The sequence below is a fragment of the Mastigoproctus giganteus genome, chromosome 11, assembly GCF_048544385.1.
Source record: "Mastigoproctus giganteus isolate SK-2022 chromosome 11, ASM4854438v1, whole genome shotgun sequence".
Classification (NCBI taxonomy): domain Eukaryota; kingdom Metazoa; phylum Arthropoda; class Arachnida; order Uropygi; family Thelyphonidae; genus Mastigoproctus; species Mastigoproctus giganteus.
In genome coordinates, this window is record NC_143585.1 from 34,406,622 (window position 1) to 34,434,105 (window position 27,484).

A 27,484-nucleotide genomic window follows, 5' to 3' on the forward strand; every position below is an offset into this window, starting at 1 on the left:
AGTAAATCAGAGAGTCTTATAATGGGGGATTTTAATTTCCCAGATATTGACTGGAATTTGGGGGCTGGTCACTCACACAGAAGCAAGGCTTTTGTGGATTTATTGGATGATTGTTTTCTACATCAGCATGTTCGGGAGGCAACTAGAGGGAGTAATACTCTTGATTTGATTATCAGTAGTGATTCTTCATGCATTAAGAATCTGCAGATAAATGAACCACTTGGTGGCAGTGATCACAGTGTGCTGAAGTGGGAGTTACTCAAAGAAGTAACTACCATTAGGGGTAAAGGGAAGGGGTATTGCTTTCGTAAAGGCGACTACAATGGACTGAGACAGTATTTAAATTCTATACAGTGGGATCAACTGATGATATTGCCAACAGCAAATTCAAAATGGGAAGCATTCAAAGAACTTATCGTGGAAGCTACTAGGCTTTACATACCAACTAAGAAATATTGTTCAAGGTTTAGGCCTAAATGGTTGTCAGATGAACTAATGAGGCATATGGCAGAGAAGAAAAATGCATGGGATACATACAAATTAACACGTGACACGGACGCCTATGATAGATACAAGTTGATCTGTAACCAAGTTACAAAGGAGGTTAGGCAGGCGAAGGCAGATTACGAGAGATCCTTGGCAAGGGATGCGAAGAAAAACAGCAAAGAGTTCTTTACTTATGTAAACTCTAGAAGGAAGGGGATGAATCAGATTGGTCCACTTGAGATGGATGGGTCAACTGTTGATGACCCTGCTCGGGTAGCTAACAAACTAAATGAATATTTTGCATCGACATTCACACATGAGGAGTTATTCAGCGAGGGGAATGCCAGAGGTGTATTCAACTCTAGCAGTAAGCTAGAGAATCTTGTAATAACTGAGAGCAAAGTGGAGGAGAAATTGTTGAAGATAAACACAAGAAAGGCACCTGGGGTGGATGGGATCTATCCAGTTATATTAAAGGAGGCAGCAAAGGAGGTAAGCAAACCCTTAGCCATAATTATGAGAGCTTCCTTGGACTCAGGGGAGGTACCCATTGACTGGAGATGTGCAAATGTGACCCCAATTCACAAAGGGGGATCAAAGGCTGACACAAGTAATTATAGACCTGTGAGTTTAACTTCTGTTCCCGGAAAATTAATGGAGGCACTGGTGAAAGAAGCACTGCAGGATCATCTAGACAAGACTTCAGTTATAGCTAGGACACAGCATGGTTTTGTTAAGGGGAAGTCTTGCCTGACCAATTTGATTGGATACTATGATGCAGTCACAAAAGAACTGGATGCAGGGAATAACTTTGATATTATATACTTGGATCTTAGAAAGGCTTTTGATACTGTTGCACATGGAAGACTGCTGCACAAATTGGAGCAGTGTGGCATTGGAGGCAAGTTGCTGCTATGGATAAAGGGGTGGTTGAGGGGGAGAAGACAGAGAGTGGTAATCAATGGACACTGCTCATCGTGGACTAATGTTATTAGTGGAGTCCCTCAGGGTTCAGTATTGGGGCCTTTATTGTTTTCTGTATTTATAAATGATATTGATGATGGTATATCAGGCTTAATGTCCAAGTTTGCAGACGATACGAAGGTTGGCAGGGTTGTCAAGGACACTACTGACACTATGCTGCTGCAACAGGATTTGGAAAGGTTGAGCAGATGGGCTTCGAGGTGGCAAATGAAGTTTAACATTGACAAATGTAAAGTACTACATATGGGAAACAGCAACCCCAGAGCAACGTATCAACTCTGTGGTACTACACTGACAGTGGTAGAGAATGAAAGGGACCTGGGGGTGGTGGTGCAGGCAGATATGAAGTTCTCTGAGCAGTGCAGACGAGCTGCAAGAGTAGCTCATGGTGTATTGTCAATGATATATAGGAATTTTTCTAGCAGGGATAAGGAGGTGATTATTCCCTTGTATAAGGCAATGGTCAGGCCACACCTAGAGTACTGTATACAGGCCTGGAGGCCTCATTTCAGGAAGGATGTAGAGCTGCTGGAACGAGTACAGAGAAGGGCAACTAGATTGGTGAATGGGACAAAGGGGTTCTCTTACGAAGAAAGGCTTAAGTTTTGCAAATTACAGTGTCTGGAAACTAGGCACCAGCGGGGTGATCTGATAGAGGTGTACAAAGCCTTGAATGGTTTGAGCATGCTCAATGCTGATGGGATTCTTCCTCTAGCTCAGAAAAATCACCTGAGAGGGCATAAATTCAAATTGAGGAAAGACAGTTGTAGGATAGATGTGCGGAAATTTGCCTTTAGCCAGCGGGTGGTTGGTGGGTGGAACAGACTTCCATCCCTTGTCGTGGAAGTTGATAGCCTAAATAAGTTTAAGGCTCAGCTGGACAGGTATTTCGAACGAACAGAGGGGTGAAGTGGAAGTGGTTATTTTTATTTATTTATGTTACTTTTTTTTTTTTTTTTTTTTTTTTGGCTGATGCTGCATAAGCTTGCTTTCTTGCATCAAATGCCTCTACTAATGCTAATGCTAATGCTAATGCTAATAAGTAAAATGTGTAAAAAATAAGTAAAATGTGAGTAAAATAAATAAGTAAAAAGTAATAAGTAAAAAAAACAAGTAAATATAATTTCATAATGGAGTTTTATAGAATATTCCAAATTTTTATTAAGTTCTCATCCGACACACACTATGCCCACTTCTTTTCTTACTGTTTGTGTCAGTTGCTGAATGCCGTTTTCAAATCAGCCACGATTCAACGTATTTTGCTGGAACAAAGCCGGTCAGCAGTCAGCCTACAATTTTATGTTTTTGTCATCAACAAAGCAGTGGTTGGGCTGACAATCAGATTCATTTGTGAAAATCCTCATTCACATTCACTCGATGAAATTGGTATTGTACTCAGAGCGTCCATCAAATGCTTCAATTCTTCTGAAACTGTCTTTTCAATTAGGTATTCCCAAAATTCACAAATTGAATCTCTTTCATTTAACTGTAACCTACTTGACCATTTTCTAACTTTGTTTTCACCAAATGCCAACATATTTCATGTTTAGAAGGTTTAATACCATCGTTGTCCTCATTTTCCTTCTTCACTGGTCCACTAGTTCACTGGTTCTTTGAACTAGTGGTTAAATTTGAATTTTTTTCTTTTCTCTCTTTTTTTTTTTTTGAAACTGTTCAAAATGTCGTTATCATTCAGATATTTAGCTACTGTGACCGTGTAAACAGAGAAAGGGAAAATTTACGGAAAAATGTGGATAATGCACTTCTGCTAAACGACAGATGATTATTTATCAGGGTAAAAGAAAATCACCCTCTCCTAATTCTCTTACAGTTGATTCACAGTGGTGCCCAACATATGGCCTGCACGGAAAGTGAACTAAAACATCATTTTAAATTTTGTTAATTATCAAAAAATTTTCTCATTAAATGTTTTGCTCAATAAATATAATTGTGTATGTACTTAATAAAATTTTTATTAAGGCCTACAAAAGAAATCTAACTTTGAATTTTTTTGAATATGACCCCTGTACAGAAAAAGGTTGGACACCACTGCAATAGAAGGTTGACCACAGCCCATTGTCAGCATCGGGAATACCCCTTGATCTGCTCACAGCTGACCAGCACGACTTCTCTGTATGTGGGGCAGGTGGTCGGATAGGATTTACAAGTACCACTAAGTTGTAAATTGATAATCCTGTTAGCTCTCTTAATTTGTGCAGCAGCACTAATTGCCTGAAGGCCAGAAATGTGAACAGTGCCTATTGAGTTAAGTCTATCCTAATCTGTTCATTATATGAAAATTTTCTACACTCAATGGAAACTGTTTTAAATGCAACCTCCAAGGGATTCCCCCTTGGAGGTTGCATTTAAAACAAATAGTTAAATAACTATTCAACCAATATTTAACCCTCCAATAGTTAAATAACTTTAAGCTTATTTGAATAGTAGGTAAACATATGAAAAAAAATTACGGAATATTACAAATTTCAAATTGTACTGCATCCAGATGTCACTGCGTATCATCCAGATGTCATTGCGTATCATCCAAAAAAAAGAGCACTGCTAATTACTAAGAGTGTTAGTCATTGCAGATTTTAGCATAAGAAAGATATATAACAGAATAATAGTTCAGTCATACTGTGAACACAGTATGCATAAAAATTGACATTGACTTTTTTAGAAACAAGCAGCAGAATTATTTTTAAAAAAATGATTTATTGATAAAATTTTAAAAAAGCTAAAACTAGTCAATAAGATTAAATACTATGTGGTTAATGATGATACGAGTAGTGTTTGTTTACATGCACCAGATGTACCAAAAGTTTTCTGGTGTATTACCAGCTACTGCTACTACCATTATGCATATCAGGTAGTAGCAGTAGAATATCAAAATTTTATTACAGTGAAAGACTAATAATAATATTATTATTAAAATTAAGAGATACTAGTCAAAAGAAACAATTTGATGGGCAAGGTTGTATGTGGCATTTTCATTGGGATATAAGCTAGAATTTTAGTGTTGGTTTGGCTGGTTACAGTGGTAGAAGAGAGCCTGGAAGAAAAACTAACAGGATCTGTGAAGATGACTTCTTGAATTGTGTCCTTGAAGCTACCAGGAAAATGTCTAGTTTTGTTAGGATATGTGGCATCTGTTGCTCTGGGAAGCACTCTGCTTCCCAGAGCAACAGTTGGTACAGTGATGAGAACAGATGAAATAATGCCTGAACTGATGTGATAGAAAGTTCGCTGTATATGTGAGAAATTAGAACTTGTTACATGACTGTATGGAAGATGTATCATCGTTTCTTCAAAGTAATTTTCACCATCAAACTTTTGCGATTTTCTCATTCATTTAACTTAAGTAGTCGTGGTCCAAGATTAGGGACTAACTGCTTGCCATTTTGACAGTGAAAACATCAAAATATGCAGATTTAGCTCAGTACATATCACAGATATTTTTCTCTATTCAGTTTCTCTTATTGATCATTGTACTACACTGATAAAAATCTGTTATTGCTACTGTCATTAAACATCTCATTAACCGTATAGTGTTCATGTAGGCACTTGCATTCAAGTTATAGTATATACTTAATGACTTTTTTGTATCGCATCATTAGATACACCTTTACTATGCGAGAGTATACATTTACTAATGTTACCGATCTTCATTAATTATTATTATTATTTTTTTTTTTTTTTTGCAGAGAAAATGCACATCTGTAACTAATCCATTGTCATCAGAGATTGCTGGAAGACAAGATCATTATTACCCTGATGCCAAATGTAAAACTGCAGTAACAAAGTCCTTCGGTTACAGTCAAGATAACACCAAATCTTTAAAATCCCATACATTAACTTCTCAGAATTTTTTACAGAGTACTACTCCTAATTCAAATTCTGTCTCTTTAGCATGTAATAGCATACAGACTGGCTTTTCCAAAATTGACAATGATAATAGACAGCAGTATTGTCAGGCAAACTCCTTTTCTCAAAATATTCCTGATTTTCATGTACCCAGTACCAGTCCTTTTGCATGGAACTGTTCATGGAACCATTCACAAAATGAAAAAATGGATACAGTTACAATGAATTATTCTTCTAATACTTTATTTGCTACAAAATTGCTTAATCAAAAGAGACGTTCATTGCTGTCTGGAACCCAAAGGGAAATGGGATGGCAGAAAAAAAGGAAAAGGCTTTCACAACATTCTAAATTTGGATTTTTCAAGAGGAAACAAATGCTCAGTAAAAGAGTTTCTGAACCATTTATTAAAAATGTTGATAATGATATACTCAAAAGGAAAAATAATCTGCTAAAAGAGAAACAGTATAATTCACCAAATATGAAAGAACTACATACAGATGAGCTTAAAAATAAATTCTCTGATCTCTTAGAACCAGTTCCCTGCAGTGCAAGAATAGAATGTGGTGATGCTTCAGGTAATTATAATTACTGGTCCGTTGTAATAACTGCAAGAATGATCCATTCCTAAATTTTTAATTCATTAAACATATCCTATAAATTAACAGTTCATATATAAATTATATATGAATAAGATTTAGTGTTTTATTCATGTATATAAATTATATATGAATAAAACACTAAGACCATATTACAGAAAAAGATATTTAATTTATTGGATATTCTGTAGATTTTTATAAAATTCCATTTAACTATATAATCTGCCCACTTTTGATGTTTTCAAATATGCTTTGGATACATGTGCAAGTCTAAAGAATATAGACTTATTCCAGATGACTTTGGTAGAGGGATTTTCTTTAATTGCCTACATTTGAAAATAAACTTCACCATAAGCAGCAGGTTATCTGATTATTTGGAACTGTTGTAAGAATTTACAGAATATTCAGTAAATTAATAATTTGTTGGAGATCCTGTAAATTCTTGTAAATTAATAATTTGCATGGTGTTTAAATATAAGATTAAAACAGTACATATCTATGGCATTAGTTAGCATATTTGCATCATTACTACATAATTGAATTTTTTAGACAAACCAAAGTTTTTACATTGGCATCATTATTGTAACATCTTTTGTAACAAGTTGCCCTCCTTATACTTCAAATAAGTAATGCTTCCCCATTAGAGAAGATTACTGTTTTTTATTTTCAGTTGAGTACCACCACTCAGACACTACTGTTTTGAAGCTGTTTGGCTTTTACTATTTATTGGGAAGATTATTATTTCATATTTTCAATTGAGTACTACCACTTAGACAGTACTGTTTTGAAATTTGAAGCTGTTTGGCTTTTCATCAGTGAGTGGGTAGGGGGGGTGACAACCCAGTTGTGATTTATTTACACAATGTTGGGAGACATCAAAAGGTGTGCTTCTTAACTAATAATATTTTAGGGCAGAAAGCTATCAACTATGACATTAGATAATGCATTTGCCTCATTACTACATAGTTGAATTTTTTTAGACAAACTGAAGTTTGTACATTGGCATCGTTATTGTAACATCTCATTGTGAAATCCTTCAAATAAATAATGCTTTCCCATTATAGGTTCTATGCAGCACCTATTGAATGGGTGCACCGCCTGGTGAATTTAATTGACCGCCCAGCTAAAATTTAAATGATTCTCGCAGTACTGTACGGTACTGATCTCGATCAATATTAATTCGAAAATACTATGCTATCGAGGTCAATGTGACAGAAGCATGTAAAGTTAAATTATTATGCAATTAATTTTTTGCTCTGGATCGTTTAAGTCACATTTATAAATAAATGTGACTTAAGCAATCTAGAAAATTTTATTATATTACAAAGTATTACACTTCCTCACCTGGCAAAATTTTCTGGGGAGAACACTGCACACTTTTTGGCATCTCATATTGTGTAAATAAATCACAACTGGTTTGTCACCCATTATACCTCGTCACCTACCCACTCACTGATGAGAAGTCAAACAGTTTCAAAATAGTGCTTCCTGAGTGGTGGTACTGAACTGAAAATAAGTAGCAAGAAGTCTTCCATAATGAGGAAGTGTTACTTGTTTGAAATATAAGGAGGGCAGCTCATTGTAAAGGATTTAACAATATGCGATTTAACATCACGATATGATTACAATAATGACGCCAGTGTACAAACTTCAGTTTATCTACAAAATTGAACTATGTAGTAGTGATGCAAATGCACTAATTAATGTTTCAAACTATATTAATTAATTTGAATTTCATTAATATAGTTTGAATTTCACATAGTTGGAGGCTTTCTGCCCTAAAATATTATTCACAATATATATCTTATTATATACTTGTTATAGTTACCTTCCTTGTTATATCTTTTGCACAAGAATCACACTAAATGTCATATTTAAAATGGAAATGTTAAAAGCTTGGCAGTTTAGAATTATGTAAATATTGAAACAAAAAGAAGTGTTTAAACATCTTACAAAACTAATGCTGTAATGGGTTATACCCGTACTGGTAAAAAAAAAAAAAAAAAACTTTATTCAGTATTGAATCGGGCTGCCTTTGTTTTCAAAGAACAGCAACCATGTGTTCTGTAAAGTGTTTTGGTCTAATTATGGCCATTCTTCCGACAAAATATCACATACAAAGGGTACTAGGAAAGTTTTGCAATATGATGCAACAATGAATCACAGGAAGCTGCTTGTTGCTGCATGTTGAGACATGTTCATACGTGCATAGTAGCCGCCGCGCCAAGTCGATGGGCTCAGTTATTCATTAGTAGTGAGAGTGTAAAGTGCTTGCGATGGCATCGTGGTCACGAAATGAGATAAGGACAGTTTTGTGGTATAATTTCGTGCGTGGTTTAACCATAGACCAGTGCTTAGAAGAAAGGACTCTTGCACTAGATGATGATTGTCCACATCGTACAACGATATTCAGGTGGTATAGAGAATTCCAAAGGGGAAATTTCACTCTGGAGGATTCTGAGAGGCCTGAAAGGCCACGAACGTCAGTTACGGAGGAAAACGTTACTGCTGTGAGGAAAATGCTTGACGAAAACAGGCGAGTGACCTACCAACAGATAGACGATACTTTGGGCCTAAATGCACCAGCAATTCGTTCGATTCTGCAAGATCATTTGCACGTGAAGAAACTTTGTTCTCTCTGGGTGCCGCATCAACTGACTGAAGAGCAGATGACACGACGTGTGACTTGGTGCCGGGAGATGTTAAAAAAGTTTGATAAGGGACAATCTCGGTATGTGAACAACATCGTGACAGGTGACGAGACTTGGCTGTACTATTACGATCTGCCGACCAAGGCTCAAAACAAAGTTTGGGTCTTTGATGATGACGACACACCCGTAATTGTCAGAAAATCCCGATCTGTAAAGAAGAAAATGATAGCTGTATTTTTCAAATCGAGTGGAATTGTGGAACGTGTCGTTTTGGACACGCAGAAGACAGTCACAGCTAAGTGGTATACTGAACAATGCCTGCCTAAAGTCATTGGATCTATGAAGAACCTGCGGCCAAAGTCAAGAATGGACACCTGGTACCTCCATCACGAAAATGCTCCAGCTCACCGCGCCAAAGCCTGCACCGAATATTTGACCACGACAGGACCGAAACTTCTCGAGCACCCTCCCTACAGTCCAGACCTTGCTCCCTGCGACTTTGCACTGTTCCCGCATGTGAAAATGAAGCTAAAAGGGAGGCGGTTTTCCAGTGATGAGGACCTTCTACGGGCTTGGGATAACGAGTGTGCTTTACTCCCTAGTGAAACTTGGCAGAACTGGTTTAAAGATTGGTTTCGGAGGATGGAGAGGTGTATTGAATGTAGAGGAAATTACTTTGAAAAAATTAAATAAACAAAGCTGTGTTGCAAAACTTTCCTAGTACCCTTTGTAGCTGCGAGATTGCTGAAGAAAGAGGACTTTGTTGCCAAAAAAGCTCTCTCCAGCATATCCCACACATTCTCAATAGGATTGCAGTCAAGTGAATGTGTGGAGGCCAAAGAAGATGATAGAAATCTGTCATGTTCTCCAGACCATTTTTGCATGATTCTGGGACAATGTGCTGTTGCATTATCATAAAGTGGCCTTTGGGATAAAAGTGTAACATTGTAGGGTGCAGTAGAACTGATACAAAATTCAGGTACTCCTTGGATGACATTCAACCTTTCACTGGTATCAACAGACGATGCCAACAAGACATTCCCCATATCATGATATCACTTCCACCTAGAGGTGATATCATGGTATGGGAAATGTCTTGGTCCATCACTTCGTGAGGTTCACTGCCACACTCTCTGCTTACCATCAGTGGAAAACAAAGTATATTGTGATTTGTCTAACCATACAATCTTCCATTTTTCCACTGTCCATTCATGAAGTTTTTGGCACTGCTACAAATGGATTTTTCTGTTTTTCTCTGTAACAAGTGGCTTTTGAACAGGCAGGTGACTCCCAATACCCAATTTCTTGCACATGGTGTGGGTTGAATTAAGGCAGTTCTGGGCTTGGTTGAATTCAGATGTTATTTAATGCGCACTGGATGTCCTATTTTTCCACACAGTTCTCCTTACAGTAAGATGGCTACACACTTGAAGTATTGTTTTTCTGCCATGTTTATGCCTTTGAGATGTGGAAGAACCACTTGCTTTCTAGTCATTAAAACCTTTGAGATGGATGCTTTTAGAAAACCAGTTATGTCTTTTGTTTCTTGAATTTAGCTCCTGCTAAATGTTCACCCACGATAAGACACTTGCAAAGTGTGATAGATCACACATTTTCCTCATTCTTTCTTCAGATTACTGCAGTTGAACAGCCTATACAGTCTTTATACTCATCGAGGCTACATGTCATACCTTTCTTTGCATCTGTTTGCATTTCTTGTCTGTGACTGTTTTAATACAAAGGTTTGTATTTTTTTGGCCTGTGTGTGTGTGTGTGTGTGTGTGTGTGTACACACGTACTTGGCATCTTGTAATTCTGCTACTTGAATACCAAGATACTCTATTAATAAAAAATAAATAAATAAAATCATAAAAATAAGAAAGAAATGAAGCAACACTAGCTCTCAGTAGTGCAAATGTATGACTCCTTACACAAGGAGATGCATCCTCTCACCCACCCACTAGAGTATTTGCACCACTTTCACAATAAATGAAATTAGATAGACAGGAAACTCATAGCACATGTCTTTGGGGAACATCAGAACTTTAATTTCCAAAAATTATTATATTTTAAATAAATATATATATATATTTTTTTGTGAAAAATTGTATTAGTAAAGCCATATAAGTGCAAGGAAGCCACAGGCTTATGCAGCACTGGCAAAAAAAAAAAAAAAGAAGAAGAAAAAAGTAGATTGAAAATATAAATTTATAAACTTCTTCCCCTTTAATTTGAATTTATGGCCCCTAGTTCAGAAATTCTGCATTCATTCATTCATTTTACTAACCCCTCTCAGAGCCTCATATAAATCTCAATCCCTCAATCTGGTCCCCCTCTAAGGTGTGTGGTTGTCAAGCTCTGTAGCCCACGTAATCAGTCTCTCCTTGTATGGTGGCCCTTTGCTGATCTCACCATGTGATTGGAAATATTATCCAAATGAGGTCTTACAATTGCCTTGTACACTGGAACTATGACCCCTCTATCTCTCTGCAGGACAATGTTTGATAAATCATCAATACGACACCATGGGCTTTCCTAGTTGCCTGTTTATACTGCTCAGAAAATTTCATATCTGCCCATGTCATAACTCCCAGATCCTTTTCTTCCTCTACCTTCTTTAATTCAATCCCACCAAGCGTATAAGTTATTTTGGGTTTGCTGTTTCTCCGAGTGTTAGACTTTGCATTTAGCAACATTAAAAACATAGCTGCCACTTTTCTGGCCAATCTTGAAGACTTCAAGTCATCCTGACTGAGTGCACCTGGTGCTGATCATTAATGACTCCCCCAGTATTTACATCATCTGCAAATTTTGATGTGATCACGCCCTTTATCCTTTCACTGATGTCAGTAATGAAAATCAGAAAAACAACAGTGGTCCAAGAACTGATACCCCACTTCTGATGTTATGCCAAACTGAAGAATATCCATTAATCACAACCCTCTGCTTTCTGCCCTTCAGCCACTCTGCATTCCACCTTAGAATCTTCCCAGTAATCCCAACGTGCAACTTATATAGTAACCTCTCATGTGGAATTGAGTCAAATGCCTTTGCTGAAATCCAAATAAACTATGTCGAAATTGTTCCCTACATCTAGCCCATATGAGTAACTTTGTCAAAATAGTTATCAGGTTAGTTAAACATGATTTTCCCTTAACAAAATCATGTTATGTGTCCTACAGAATGCCATGTCTATTTAAATGTCCCAGCATTTTTATTTTTTTATTTGGTTTTTAGGAACATTAGCAACTAAAGCCATATTGCTCCGGGGATATGCAGTGGCCATTCCCTGACCTTTCCGCATCCTCCGTATTTGGTGGTCACGGGTTCGAACCCGATCTAATCAAGAAGCGTGTGCTACGCACTGCTGCTCCTGCCTGGCTACGGAGGCACTGTCCCAGGATTGCACTCTTGATCATTGCCTCTAAGATTTCCTCTACCACTGAAGTCAGACTAACTAGTATGTAGTTGCTGACTTCACTCTAGGAACTGCCTTTATGTATTTGCGATATGTTGGCACTTCTCCAATCCAAAGGAATATCTCCCAAGTCCCAAGATGTTCTCAAAATTAACCTCACTGATTCAGTGCACTGTGCCGTGACCTCCCTCAAAGCTACTGGGTATGTGCCATCAACTCCAGGAGTCTTACTTTCTTTTTGGCTAGAAAGTTTTTCTAATAAACAGTCATGTGTAATTTTGAAATCATTAATTTCAGATGGCTCAGTCTCACCTCAGTATAAAGGATTTTTCATCAGTAAAGACCAGTGCGAAGTATCTATTCAATTCATCAGCGACATCAGCCGGGATAACCAGCTGATGTTGCTGATGATGACTTTCCCACACCCAGTGCACAAGGATCTGATCCAAAATGTTTTCTTCTTTGTATTTACATACTTGAAAAACTCTAAGTCCCCATTCTTTGCTCTCTTAGCCAGTGCTTTCTCATACTCGTCCTCCCTAACCTTATCTATAGTTCTATTACAGATCAACTTTGTACCTGTTGTAGGCTTCAGTAAGTGCTTTCCATTACTCTTTAACTTTCTCATGCTGTCTTTTTCTGCTATTACACTGGCCAGCTCACTATTCATCCATCCCAACATCCTCCTCATGTTGTATTTTCTTAATGTTATTTATGTATTCATGGCTTCTGTGATTATTGCTTCAAAGGTATTCCATGATTCTAATGTATTTGCCCTCCCTCTGATTCTACCCAATTAATAGATGCCATGTAGACTTAAACTGCCATAGTCCCCTTTTCTGAAATTAAAAGAAGCTATATGTGGCCTGACTTCAGTTATCACTGTTAATCTTCAACTGCAAATTATCAGTTAAAACTAACATCTTTTTACCATATGGAAGTTTTCTACAAACTGCAGCAACAGATTATGCTTGTAAGGAATTACTACTACCTGCATTCACACACTAATAAAATAGCTTGAGTGAAACAGGAGAAAATTGTTAAAAAAGTAGAATTAATCAATGACAACCAGTACTCATTCTAGTAAGTACAATAAGATAAAATCCTGCACAAGGTGATGCAAATGTAACCCTAAAAGCAAATATGCATATAGGTTTAAATGTGCATGAACATGTGTTTAATGTTTAATTTTTTTTTTGTCAAAAAAAAATTAGATTTAAGAAAATACAGTAGCCACTTTAACAGGGTGACATCACCCACTATGGATTCCAAACAGTTGTATTTTAGTCATGGTCTGCTTTTAACAAAGCGAACTGGCCATGGATATCCCTATGCATCTGAGGAAGACCAACAAACAAAAAAAATGTGCTTAAGTGGACACCTTGTACAACTTGAAACAGCTGGAAGAGAATAGAAATAAAAATTTATTTAATCAGAATCAGTTGATGAGAAAGCTGAAAAGCAAGGCAGTGTTAGAGTTGTAAAATTAAACTTAAATCTAACTCAATTTACAAATGAAATAAAATAAAATTAAGCTGGTAAAATTAGAATGACTAACTTAGCAAAGACAATGGTATTATGTATAAGACAGTAGCTGATGCTGCCCTGATGAAGTTGCACCACCTTGAGCAGAGTTCTATGCTGTTGTGCTTCCTAGGTTGTTGCTGGTTAATTTCATTTCTTTATTTCATCCAGGCTGTTTTTATGTTATTATTATTGTATTACTGCAAGTAGGAGTATTGCTTCACAAGCATAACCTGTTGCAGTTTGCAACAAATTTCTACATGGTAGAAAGTGTTATTTTTCATTGATAATCTTTAATTATTAGACCATATATACAGCTTCATATTTCTAAAAAAAAAAAAAAAAAATTAATTGGTTATGATAGGACAGTACACAGTCCTGTTTTGTTATTTTATTATTGTTTTCTTTCTCATTTTCTTCATTTCCCCCACCTCATATTTTCAAAGCCATTGTAAATTTAGTTGTTATAATTACACTTGCTTAATTTTATTTTACATCATTTCTAATTTGAGTTAGGTTTAAATTTATTTTATAGCTCAACTATCCCTTTCCTTTTAGTTTTCTCATCAGTTCGGGTTAAATAATTTATTTATATTCCCCTTGAATTGTTTAAAGTTTTATACAGTATCTCCTCTATTTAAGCATGTGTTTTTTGTTCATCAGTCTTACTTAGTCATATAGGGGCATCCATAGTTGGTTTGCTTAGTTACATGCCGATCATGACTGAAATATGTGTAAGACAGTAGCTGATGCTGCCCTGATGAAGTATTTACTGTGTTAATCCCAGATTGTTTCTTTGTTATTCTTTCTTCTTGGAATGAGGACTGATACTTGCTTTTAGGTTTACATGTGGATAAGAGTCATTGCCTTATTCTGTTGCTGTTGCACATCCTGTGCAGGGCTCTGCACTGTTGTACTGTCCAAAGTAAGAACAATAGTCCATAGAGATAGGGAGGCCATAATCCCACTGTATAAGACAGTTGTAAGACTGCACTCGGAATACTGTTTATGGAGCAATGAAAGGGTCCAAAGGATTCCAGAACTAGAGGGAATTTTCTTTTAGCTAGTCACCTGTGTGAGGAAGTACATACATAATTAGTCTATTTTCTTATATATTTTTTATATCTTCCTTTATATTTTTATTTTTGGCTGGTTGCAGACGAAGTAAGTGCATTTTATTTAGAGATTTTTGACAAAAGTCATACTGTTTGTTATAAGAAATAAATTTTACATAATTTGTGGCCAAAATATTTAAAGAAATAAATGCAGTTAGAAAGCAAAGGTCCAAAAGTGTACAGGTTGCTGAAGTTAATTGCAAAGATTAGTCATCTGTAATGTTAACACTTCATTATTTATTTGGACTTTTTTTTGTGTTACAAAAGAAAAATAATTTTGTTTATTTTGTACACTTAAGTTTAACAGGTTCCACCACAGCTTAGTATTTTTAATAAAAGAATATCTCATACGAGGAGTGATCATTTAATTCGTGGTCTGGTGCAAGATTTTATCTTAATCGTCATCATCTGAAAATCCTCTGTGGATTTTTCCTTCTTGAAATACTCGCTCTTGAACTTTACACACTTTTGCCATCATTGTACGCATGCATTAAATGCTTCTTGCAAGCCATTTTTCAAAAGACTGAAGTGCTTCCATTGTGGCTCTGCAAGCATTGTTGTGTCAGATGTGAAATGCTTGCCCTTCAGACATGGAAACAGGAAGAAATTACATGGGACTAGGTCTGGTGAGTAAGCAGGGATGTGTGGTAATAGGTGCCAAGGCAGAACCTTGACACCTATGGCATTGATCACTGCCTGCACAAAGGCGCCTCCGTAGCAGGTGGGCAGGAGCAGCAGTGCATAGCACACACTTCTTGATTAGACCTTGGTTCAAGCCCGTGACCACCAAATACGGAGGATGCAGAAAGGTCAGGGAATGACCACCGCATATCCCTGGAGCAATATGGCCTTAGTTGCTAATGCTCCTAAAAACCAAACAACAACTGCACAATATTAGCCATATGGGGCATAGCATTGTCTTGACGGAGAAACCACTTCACACTGGAATATGGTGAAGACTTCTGAGCAAGGCTAGAGGGAGGGACGCTTACCCTCTCACATTCCACGGTGGCGGATTTATGTCAAGATCTAGAAACATTTGACAGATTTGTCAAGTTTGTTAAAGACTTCTTTGGACATCAGCCATATCACTAGATAAGGTGACCTACCTCCTTGTGGTAAGGGTGGTAACTCATGGCTGTGGTAGAGACGCTGTCCCTGCTGCAAGGCTAAATGGTCGTTGCTATGTAAAAGTCATTTAGAAATTGAAGAAGCTGATGCATTATATTAATTACTAATCGCTGTTGTTTAATGTTATTGACATTACTAACCTTTGGAAAGGTTATGATGTAAGTCACGAATTGAGATCTAGTTGCATATGAGCAGGAGCCCAGGCGGCAACTAGCATAGAGGTTCCTTCAAATGACAAATTACACCGGAATGTGGCCATCCTACCAAGACACTCATTACCATACACTTCATTTATCTCTTTAACTGTTTCTGATGCCTTTAAGCCCCACCTGACACCATAATGAATCACATATCACTGTTCAATCTGTATGTCCAACATGATACTTGCTTCAAAACGATTGTCAGTGATATGTAGCTAAAAAAAAGCACACACACAGAGGCTGCTCAGTAGCAATCAGGGATAGTGCTTCTAGCAACAATTATGGAAATTTCACGCGGTAAACATAAAATCTTGCACCAGTCTGTGAATTAAATGATTACCCCCTGTATATGTTCTACTAAATGTTGTTCATTACTAAAAGACTTATTATAAGAGACCCTTTTGTTTTCAATTTGATATAAATAGTTTAGAAATAATTTTTTTAAGGGAGCTTAGGCATCCCAATCTGTGAGTAATAAAGGAAACCCTGTACTTGTGATTGTAGATGTGTTATATCTTATCTAAAACTAATTTTAAGTGTATGGATAAAGTTGATTATATAGAACCTGGAACTTTTATAACTGCTCTTTACAGAAAAATTGCCTTTCCTTTTGTTTGTTATTTATTGAGCTAACAATTGTTATTTCAGTGAGAAGAAGAGCAGTTTGAAACTAAATGCCATTTGTCTCCTGTGGTGAGAAATTATAACTATTTAATGAGTGATTCACTACACATTAGTAGATCAGTTAGGACACTTGCATAGCTTTACTATCATTCATAAGGATGTTAGTGGGGATAGTCCTATTCAAGTTCTTATCCTTTTAGAAGGCAGTATTCCATTTCAGCTTTACCACTCACAACCAACATAGAGGCAGTAGCAATTAGGATTGCAGTTGGGATTCTGTTCCTTATATTTGCCATCTGAGGCTGACATTGTCCAGACAGCTCTTGATGATCTCATTACTAGGAGATTTTGATGGATATAACACTGGGTGGAACAGTGCAGATTTAATGGGAGGGACATGTCATAGAGCATATCATAATCTTTAAGCATATCATAATCTTTAAAACTGGGTTCCATGTGAACTTGTTAAGGTTCTGTGAAATTTTTTGTGAGATACAGAGAGAGGTTATTTTGCAATCTTTATGCGCCACAGGTCTACATTGGACCATTTAGACTGGAAACATTTTTACAAGGCGAAATACCTAAAACAAAAACACTGTGATACCCCTCAAATCAAAAGTTGTCTTACCTGTGTTCTGTTTCAATCACAGAGATAAGTCTTCTTCTCCCACAAGAGACTAGAACCAAGTCATAAAGCCAAATACTTGGCCTGTGAGAACAGAATCTCTCTCTCTCTCTCTCTGTAACTGAAATTGAATACAGGTAATATGTAAAAACTGATTTGATTTCAGTATCTGAATTGACATGCCTGAGCAGTCTTCTAGCATACTTTGGTGTCAGTTTTCTTTTATATCAAAAAGGAGATAAATAAAAAAAAAACTTCACAATATGGAGATTTTTTATTTGAAAAGACCTTTATAACATTGTTGTTAGAGGTCAATTCCCTATTTTTTTTTATGTTTTTTTTTTTAATAAAAACATCCCACCATTCATTTCAAGTATATGTAGAATCCCCTTTCTATGTTATGTTTTTGCCATCAAAGCAAAAGCTACCACAGAACAATTTCCTTGAGCTGTAAGCAGTGCTCTGCCCTTTTTGTCAATGGCTTTAGCATATCTTTCCAGTCATGCAACATAAGTCATCAAAGACAACTGTAACAAGCCATTGTTTGTCTCATCTATTCAGTGTGCACCAATTCAGACCAACTGTAAATAAACACATGAATCACATGTTGCAAAATCTAGATGAGTCGCTGAACATGTGATGCTGCACTGTTGTGCCACAATTTTGATACAAAGTACATCCTTGAACTTTTTGATCACACCTCATACTTTTAGGCAAGTGTTACTTATTTATGGTGCAAGAAACAGGCAGCTTGCTTGAGAACAGACTTTCAGTATTATTTAATGATGGCTTTATGCAAACTGCTTTATTTTTACTGTTATGCTATTGCATTAACTGTACAATTTATTGCAGCCTTTTTGTTCCTGCCATACTGAAAGCCCAATTTTGAACAACCCAAGGGACTGCAACCCCCTCCATGTAGAAGCAAAAGTTAATTTGAAAGAAATTTAGAAGCCTCTAATATTTTTTTTTCATAAGTGCAGTAGAAACAGGGTCTGCACTTGAAAAATGCAAGCAATGAATGACAAATTGCTTCCATTAACTCAAGGCTAATGGAAGAAAATATCCAGCATTCAGAAGCAAAAATTAAAGGCCTTTAAATTTCTTTTCAGGTAAAATTTTATTCCTGCATGCCTGGTATTCCTTTGGGCTGTTGGGAAAAATTTATCACCTAGTCAGTAATCAGGACCAAACTGAAATAATCTGAAAATTTTACCATCTCTGAGTTAAGTTTCTGTCTTTGAAATGCTTTGATAGCTTCACTGACTAAGACTGACTTTTCAGCATTGGGCATAAGCTCACATTATAGGCAACACTTTTATTCACAAGTCAAACTAAATTGCTAATATAAATAGCTTCACCAAAAGGGCAAATCTGCTTTTTTTTTTTAAAACCCAGGAACTGTCATGACAGAAAACCTGAGACATAGTTTGTGGTGTTAACTGGAAGCTTTTTTTTCCCCTATACCCCACTTGTCAGCTCATCTAAACTGGAAGCTTTTTTTTCCCTGTACACCACTTGTCAGCTCATCTAAACTTGATATAACATTTGCCAGTATGCATAGACTTCATACATTATATGAAAAGAGATTGTCAATCTCAAGACCACTCATGGCAGCACCATGAATTTTTAAATAAATAGCAGATTCACCCTTTTGGTGATGGCATTTATATTAAAATGCATTTTTCAATTGGCAGTGGAATAAATTTCAAAGAAATGTCAATAAAAGCAACTCAGTTCATTGTGCATGTAACAGGAAATGAAGTTTCAGTGTGTAGTTTGTCATATTTTAATTATTTGGCTGCCTTTCTTTGCCATCCCAACTTATTCAGAAAAGAGCAAAGTGATCATTCTTACATAAATAACTTAAAAATACTTTCACTTTTTCTCATTATATCCTTGAAACTTGCAAGTTACCATACTCACTACAAATAACAAATTTTGCTATTAAAGTACATCATTTGTGATGTACTCTTCTCGCCATAGCTATGGTCTTGTTATATTCTGCTTGTAATAATTAGTTTAATGTATTTTATTAAACTATTGGCATACATCAAATTATATTTTCTCATTTCAGGCTCTTCTAATAATTGTGCTCAGCCTATATCCTTAACAAAGGAAGAAATATTTAAGAAAGTTTTGGATTATATTAAGAGACAGCTACACTTACAGAAAAGGGGCACAGAAGTGTCACAGATAGAGGCTTGGGCCAGTGAATTAACGGAAAAATTCTTTAGTCTTCACCAACAAAAAGTAACATTAGACAAAAAACAAATGAAAGTACTTATGGAGTTTGCCAAACAACATATTTCTGAACTATGAATATAAGTAAATCAACAAAAACAGGATTACCATTGTTTTGTAAGAATTGTGTTTTTTGTATATACAAGAGGATTGCTCCACAAAAAAAAAAACAAAAAAACAAAACGCATTCTACCATTTTTGTATACTTTTAAAGGCCTTATGGAGGTGAGAAAAATATTTGTACTGTTTCCAATCTAGCTGAACAGAGGAAGTACAGATCACTTAGGGACCTACAAGAATCAGACCAAAAATAGCATTCCCCCCACCCCAAGTTTTTTTTTTTTTTTGGTGAATATACTGAATACAGAATTTTACCATTCCATTTGCAAAGCCCAAATATAAATTTAAATTATAGAAATAATTCACTGCCCTAAATTTTTATTGTCATCATAAATTATGTTTCATAAAATATTCATTTGTATTAGTGTGGTGAGGATTGGTGGAGAACTGGAGTACATATTTTGTGGCAAGATTTCTAAGTTATTGTTTATCAGATGCCTTTTTTTGTGTATATCTGTATCCATTTATAACTGATTTCTCAAATTGCATTTTTCATCAGAATATCTGATCTGGAACTGAAGGGGATTGTCCAGGGTACAGTTGTCAAGAACACTTTCTTTACTGTATCTTATAATTGCATGTTATTTTTTTATACACAGATTGTTTTAGCCATTGTAAAATTTATACAGAGTATAAATTTTACAAGGGCTAAAACAAGCTAAAAATGTAAAATAATTGTAAAATTTATACAGAGTATAAATTTTACAAGGATAATCTTCACAGAGTAGTGAAGATTATATTTGTTAATTGAAATGTTCCTGGGAAGTATTTTGCAATGTTGTATAACACTTAGAAAGCAAATTGCTATGTAAATAAATGTATAGGACACTTTTATAGTTTTTTTAAAATAAAAAAATGTAATGTAATATATTAAGTAATGAACAATGTTTTTTATAAAGATACTTTGATATAAACATATCTGTTATTTATTAATATAATTTATAACAATACAGTTAAACTTGGTTCTAAGGTCACTTAAGGCAGTGGTCTCAAACTGGCGGGCCGCATCCGCCCCCCGAAGCAATTTTACACGGCCCGAAAATACATTTCAATTATGTATTTGTTGTAAATACGGTGCTTATATTCACTCTCATTTTGTTAAAAAAAAAAATTCCGGCCCGTTAGCTGCTTTCAGATCGTGCATTTGGCCTGCATGCAATTTGAGTTTGAGACCACTGACTTAAGGGACGAAGAATAGTTGCCATAAGTGAGTTATTGTACAAAGCTATATAATCTGTTTCCTGCATGTAATAATGAAAGAATCATTGTTGTGGTTATCAATGTGTTATAATGTAAGTATGACTAATATACAGGAAATATGTGCAATAAATGTTAAGTCTGACACACATTCTAAAATTAAGTTTTTATGAATAATTTTCTTGAACTGGATTATTCTGAGATGATTCTGATGAAGTTGTGATCTTCTGTTTGTATTCTGTACTAGTATCTTTTCTCTCAGTCACTTTCCTCTGTGCATTCAAAAAGTTTTAATTCTACTTGGTTTCTTAGAATCCTTACTTGTTATTTTGCTTTGTTAGTGAGATATTTGAGTTTCATTAATGACAGTGCCATCATGTATGTTTGCATACATGCTTGAATCACAGAAAGAACACATTTGGTGCCATGGCCTGAGTAGACGATGTGCCAAAAATTCCTAAGTGCAGCTATCCATTGCATATACCCATTAGGGTAAAACCAGATCAGTCTTCATAAATGCTATTCTGCTTTCTCTTATTAGACTCCACCATGTCAACATGCTTCAGCCCCTATCAGCAGTGCACTCTGCCTTCTTCAGAAATAAAGGTTTTCTAAAATATTTAAGACTCCTGAGTTTCTGTTTATATTCTGTGATGACCCCATAGGAGGTCACAAGCTAGAATACAAAAACATATTTAGCAGGCTTGAACCATGATCATTTCAAGTATATCCTCATATTTGATCACAGCTGTTTCCTCCTGCAAACAGCTGTGTTTGCAGGAGGAAACAAGTTTAATATTCTTCCTGTTTTTGGCATACTTTCGTGTCAGCATAATTTTGCATTTCCACAAATATCTTCTAATCCCACTCTTTTCTCCGATTCAGGTAAGTTTGATATCATCCAAGTTTTTTTTTTTTTTTTTAATTATTTTTAGAGGCTTTAATTAATGCATGTGAGATTTTTGACTTCCTAATCACCATTAACTTCTACTTTTTCGGTTCAAGTCAATGAGAATAAGAATTGAAACAATGTTTTGAAGGTAAGGTTTGTCACTAACACATCTTTCTCCAGTTTGTTTTATGAGGAATTAAAAAAAAAAAAAAGTATCAAAAGTATCTTGCTATAGCCTTTGCTTATTTTGGATCAAACAGTAGCAATCACTCCCTCATTTCACTGTTCATGCTCTTGACCTTTCCATCACGCTTGTGAAAACAAATGCGTGGCATTCAGTCCAGCTGTTATTGCATGCAAACCTTCAACTAATCTAGAGCAAGTTGTTACAGTTAACAGAAGAGGACTGGGCTGCTCACAGAAATATTTTTACTCCTTTGATTATTTGAAAAATTTCAGCATTGCTTCTTTGGCATTACTGAAACTTCTGTAAATACTTAATTTTAAACTTTGTACCTCCAAGAATATATAATTAAACTGATTATTTGTTTTATCAAATTGTATGCTCATTGTAGTCAAAATTTTATACTCATTGCAGTTAAGTTTTAGATGCAACACCTTTTTTCCCCCGAGTCTGACCTTTTCCTTTTGGTTGGCATGTTGGGGGGGGGGAATTCTTGTTTAAGAACAAAATTTTGGGTGGTAGGTGGGTACCCTTTTCCCTGCAGCATGGAACTTTAAAGAATTTCTTTATGGCTATACTTTTCCAATCACAAAAATTATGTAGATCAAGAACAAATACCAAGCTTGAGGTACTCTAAAATACACAACTGTTTTTTTTTTTTGTTTTTTTTTAATCACACATTTTTCTGTTTTTTTTTTGGTAACTGCTCTATACCAACTTGATTAAAGAAAAAATTCATTGTTACTTCTCCAGTTTGGAGGTAGTAGTAATAGTATTTGCCATATAGTACAAGGAAGCCACAGGCTTTTGCTGCACTGACAAAAAAAAAAAAAAAAAAAAAGTTACACCAATGGAGCCATAAACATTCTGCTGTGCTCTGACAACTTAAGTGAATACCCAGGAATGTACAACAGAACTATTTTGGAATTAAAGTTGTGCACTTGGTTTTTTTTTTTTTTTTTTGAATGATTTAGTGCAGAGAAAAGTCCGTTGCTTACAAGTGAGATTAGAGAATTTTTGTTTACCAGTTTCACATTTCTTACAAATCATGCTGATATAATGCCTTTACTGAACTTTATTAAAGAACTAAAAAAATTACTACCTTTAAACTGTTTTTGAAATAATTGCTATTTTTTATCTATTTCAATTTGACTAAAAAAAAAACCAGCAAGTTATAAATACTCCTATGTCAAATGGTAATTCCTGCTCTTTAACTATTATAGATCCACTGTCATTTTAATTAAGATATTGATTTACTAAGTCGGGTTTTTTTTATTATTTCAAGGCAAAAGGTTTACTGAGAATATGATTTCGGCTGTAATTTTTAACATTAGAATTTTTGGATGGTTTTCAAAGTAATGAAATCATTGATTGCTGGATGCAGACAGATAGAAATAACACGTTATAATAAACTTCTTGGACACTTTGCTATGGTCATTCAGTAGGTATTTAGGAAAGTGAAGAAGTCTTTAAATAATAAAGACTTGGCTTATGCCAATTCTTGCATTGATCTGTATAAAAAGGATGTCAAACCTCCAGAAATTTTGGAAGTCATGAAAAAAAAAAATATATATATATATATATATTCGACATTCTCGACATTTTAAGAAATTTACCATTGCCAAAATATTTAACATGAATCAAATTGTATTGTAGTGTTACTTAGCTGTTTTCTTATTTTAAATTTTCCTCTATGGCCTCCTTGAACTTTAGATTAATGTACAGGGTTGTTAAAATTAAAAGTATTCTATGCAGAGGGCTCTGGAGCGAGTTCTAAGACTCGTACTGAAGAGAAATTTGGACAACAGGTACAACAAAGAATGCACTCGCCATTTATTGGGAAAAAAAAATTTGTTACAAAATTTGTCACTGTATGGCGCGTAACTATCTTAGTTATGATTATGCAAATAACTTGCGTTATTTGCATAATTGTGAGTTATTGCCACAGCACTACCAGCTCTACTGTACTGTATAAAAGCAAAGCAGTCTCTTTAAAACCATACAGTAGATGTTTGCCTGCACTACGGCAGCAATGCCAACAACACTCCAGGAAAAGGTGCTATTGACGAAGCTGTACTATCAGAACGGCAATGCTGCAGCTATCGGAGAATTCTGGCATCAGAAGCACATAAGGTGTGGACCTATGACTGTGCTGTCTGCAAAATGATTGCAAAATTTGAAGCAACAGGATATATCTTGGTGTTCCACCATGTAGAGGTCGAAAACAAGTGGATTCCTCTCATGTTGAAGATGTGGCTATGGCTGTTGTGGATTTATCTAGTCAATCTCCATGTGGTAGTGCAAGTGTGCCAGCTGTTTTTCATGAAGTGGACATGCTGTATTCCACTGTAAGGCTAGTAATGTGTCAGGTGTTGCGGTACTATCCTTACAAGATGCACGTGGTGATGCAGATATTCATTTCACATACGCACTTCAGTTTCTGGTGCGAATGACTGGATATCACTTGGCCATGGAACATCCTTTGGAATGAAGCCCACCTCTGCTTAAATGGACAAGTGAATACGCACAACTCGCATTTCAGCAACAGAAAACCTTAGTTATCCAAGAGGTCCCATTGCATTCCCCAAAAGTGAGTGTGGTGTGGATTTACGGGCACATTTTTTTGAACAGGTAACACCGACTGGACCCCGCACTTGTTCCATTACTGAACAGCTATATTAAATGTTGGCAAATTTCGCAATACCAGAGCTGCAACAACGTGGGTGTCTTCAGGATATCATATTCATGCAAGATGGTGCACCACCCCACATCCACCATTGTGTCCAAAGATTGCTAAGGCAACACTTTACAGATGAACGGATCATCAGTTGTTGTTTCCAGACATCTTAGCCATCCCAATCACTGGGCCTCACCCCACGCGACTTCTGGTTGTGGGGGTTTTTTGAAGAACCAGGTGTATTGGGAAGGATGTCAAACTCTGGCAAATCTGAAGGACAGCATTAGATTGTCATGTGCTCAGCTATTCTAGTTGACATGTTACATTCTGCTGTAGAATATGCTGTTCTTAGAATGGAAACTGTTGTTGACCAAAATGGAGGACACATTGAACAATTGTAGTGCTCTTCAAGTGATTTGTAGTGCCATATAGTGACAAATTTTGTAACTAATTTTTTTTTCCAATAAATGGCAAGCACATTCCTTATTGTACCTGTTGTCTAAATTTCTCTTCAGCTTGATCCAGAGCCCTCTACTTCGGGATACTTTAATTTTAACAACCCTGTACTTTACATTAATATGCTTACCTGAATTCACCTAATTGAAGTTTCTTACTCCATAAGTAAATGTTATGAGTTTTATGCCTGGCAAATATTAAGGAAAAAAACTTTCACTTCTAAAAATGGAATTTAATTAGCATGGAAATAATAAAATAAATGTGAGAAGTAAATTGAAATCTAAATATAAAAATTTAATGGTGTAACATGCTTTGGGATATAGCATAGATATGCCCTTTGTTAGTAAAGAAAAGACAACACTACTGACCACTGCATATTCCCGGAACAATATGGCCTTAGTTGCTAATGCTCCTAAAAACCAAATAACAACACGACTGTGTTAACTAGGTTTACTTTCATTAATCCCAATATGGGGAATCTTTTTCAGGGGCATTAAATAAAGTTAAAATTAATATTTATAAATTATGTAAATAACAACACAGTTACACTGATAGAATGGTTAAGATAAAAGTTAATAATAAAATACTCTTATACTGTGTGAAAATAGAATTCTTATTGAGCTGCACCTCAATAACATACCTGGCTCAGTTTTCAGAAATGTGGACCCAGTAATTAAGAGTAAGCATTGGGGTGTTTTTGATAAAAAAATTTTAATATTTAAGGTGGTAAACCATGTAATACCCTTGTTCCAACTTATTAGAGGGTAAATATAAATATAGCTTAAATAAATTCAAGGAAGAACTGGACAAACTTTTGAAGTGAATGGATGGGTGAAATGGGAAGGGGAGTTTATTGGCTGATGCTGTATAAGCTTGCTTTCTTGCATCATATGCCTCTGTTAATGCTAATATGGTTCACTAACTGTGAAGATTAAAAAAATTACTAATATGTAATTAAGTCAATTCAATTATAAAAACTGGATTCCTTCTCCCTACCAGGGCAGAAGGAATAGAATGGCAGACTACACTGATAAAAAAATCCCCCTCCCTACAAAGAGATTTAACTATGTGGCTTTCAACATATAATCCCTCCTACTGTGCCTTGCTGGAATTGCAGACATGTTATGACTTAAATTCTGTAAATTTTTTTCAAAACAAAGTCTTGACAAGACTTAAGCACCTGCATGCACATGAGAAAATGATGCCTGTCCTTTTAAACATAGTTCTATTTCTCTGTTAACCTTAATAGGTCTGTGTTAATTTTGTTTCTGGGCCACTTTCAGGCTTCCAGATTAACACAGTTCTGAGTACACGTTAGTCACTATATCTTTTTTAAAATGAAATATTGTCCAACTTTATTTCTCCCTGTAGAGAAATGTGTATATTTCATTAAGGCCCACAGAATTATAAATGTACCCCTGAACAAATTATTTCCAAATCTCTTAGCATCTTTCTGGTTCATTTTTATTCCTGTAAGTTATTTCATAATATACAAGCAATCCAAAGAATACAGCCTCCATAACTACAGAAAAGCACTTTATTTACACAAATTCAAATCAAGGCATATTATTATGTTCACTAATATACAATGGGACTTAATTTGGTTATTTAGGCTAAAATACCACCAACTTATCACTGAACCTGCCCATTTAAAACAGTTATATAACTCTCCTTCAGTTAAGACTAGAAAAATTATTCAACAGTAATGTACAAACTTCTAGTTAAATTAATAATTCTTGCATTTGCAGTTTTGCTCAAGCATATATATATATTAAATGAAATTCAAATAATGAAATAAATTCTTTTACTTATTAAGAACTGTTGCCACTTTTACTTTATCCTAACTTTTATAAGATCCAACACATAAAGAGGGTGGCTGTGGTCCTGGAATAAGTTGCATTTAAAAAATTGGTAGAGTATAAAGCATTTAGGGCGTAAGCCTCAAGCTATGGAAGAGTCTAGACTATGTATAACTATAGTGCGAAAGCATCAATAATACATAGCCAAATCTGAATGAACAGAATATTAGCAAAGCGGCATCGTTTTAAGTTATATCTCATATTGTGAATACCTTCACAACAAGTTGCCATGATATTGCACTACTTCGAATAAGTAACGCTTCACCTGAGGAGAAGACTAATGTTACTTATTCTCAGATGGATACCACCACCCAGATGGCACCGTTTCAGGGTATTCACAATATGAGATATAACTTAAAACGATGCCCCTTTGCTAATATTCTGTTCATTCAGATTTGGCTATGTATTATTGATGCTTTTGCATTATAGTTATACATAGTCAAGATTTGTAGAGTTATGTACATAACAAAGACATTAAATGTGTTCTGTGAATAACTGTCATACCATTTCAAAGAACTGAGTATAGGAGAAAAAAAAGGGGGGGGGGAGAATACTTAAAAAGAGATTTGTATGCACACCAGAAGAGGGTAAATAGTGGAGACAATTCCTATAAAATTTTTACAGTATTGAAATAAA

The 27,484-nt window shown here is 35.5% G+C and overlaps 1 protein-coding gene across 1 annotated transcript in view; it reads left to right on the forward strand.

Moving 5' to 3' along the window:
• Positions 1-19,541, forward strand: part of LOC150077887 (uncharacterized) — a 50,072-nt gene extending 30,531 nt beyond the window's left edge. The window contains exons 4-5 of the mRNA XM_090385047.1: positions 5,175-5,910; positions 19,297-19,541. Coding sequence (XP_090241173.1) covers positions 5,175-5,910; positions 19,297-19,541 — 981 coding nt within the window. The remainder of the gene's footprint in view (positions 1-5,174; positions 5,911-19,296) is intronic.
• The last annotated feature ends 7,943 nt before the right edge of the window (positions 19,542-27,484 follow it).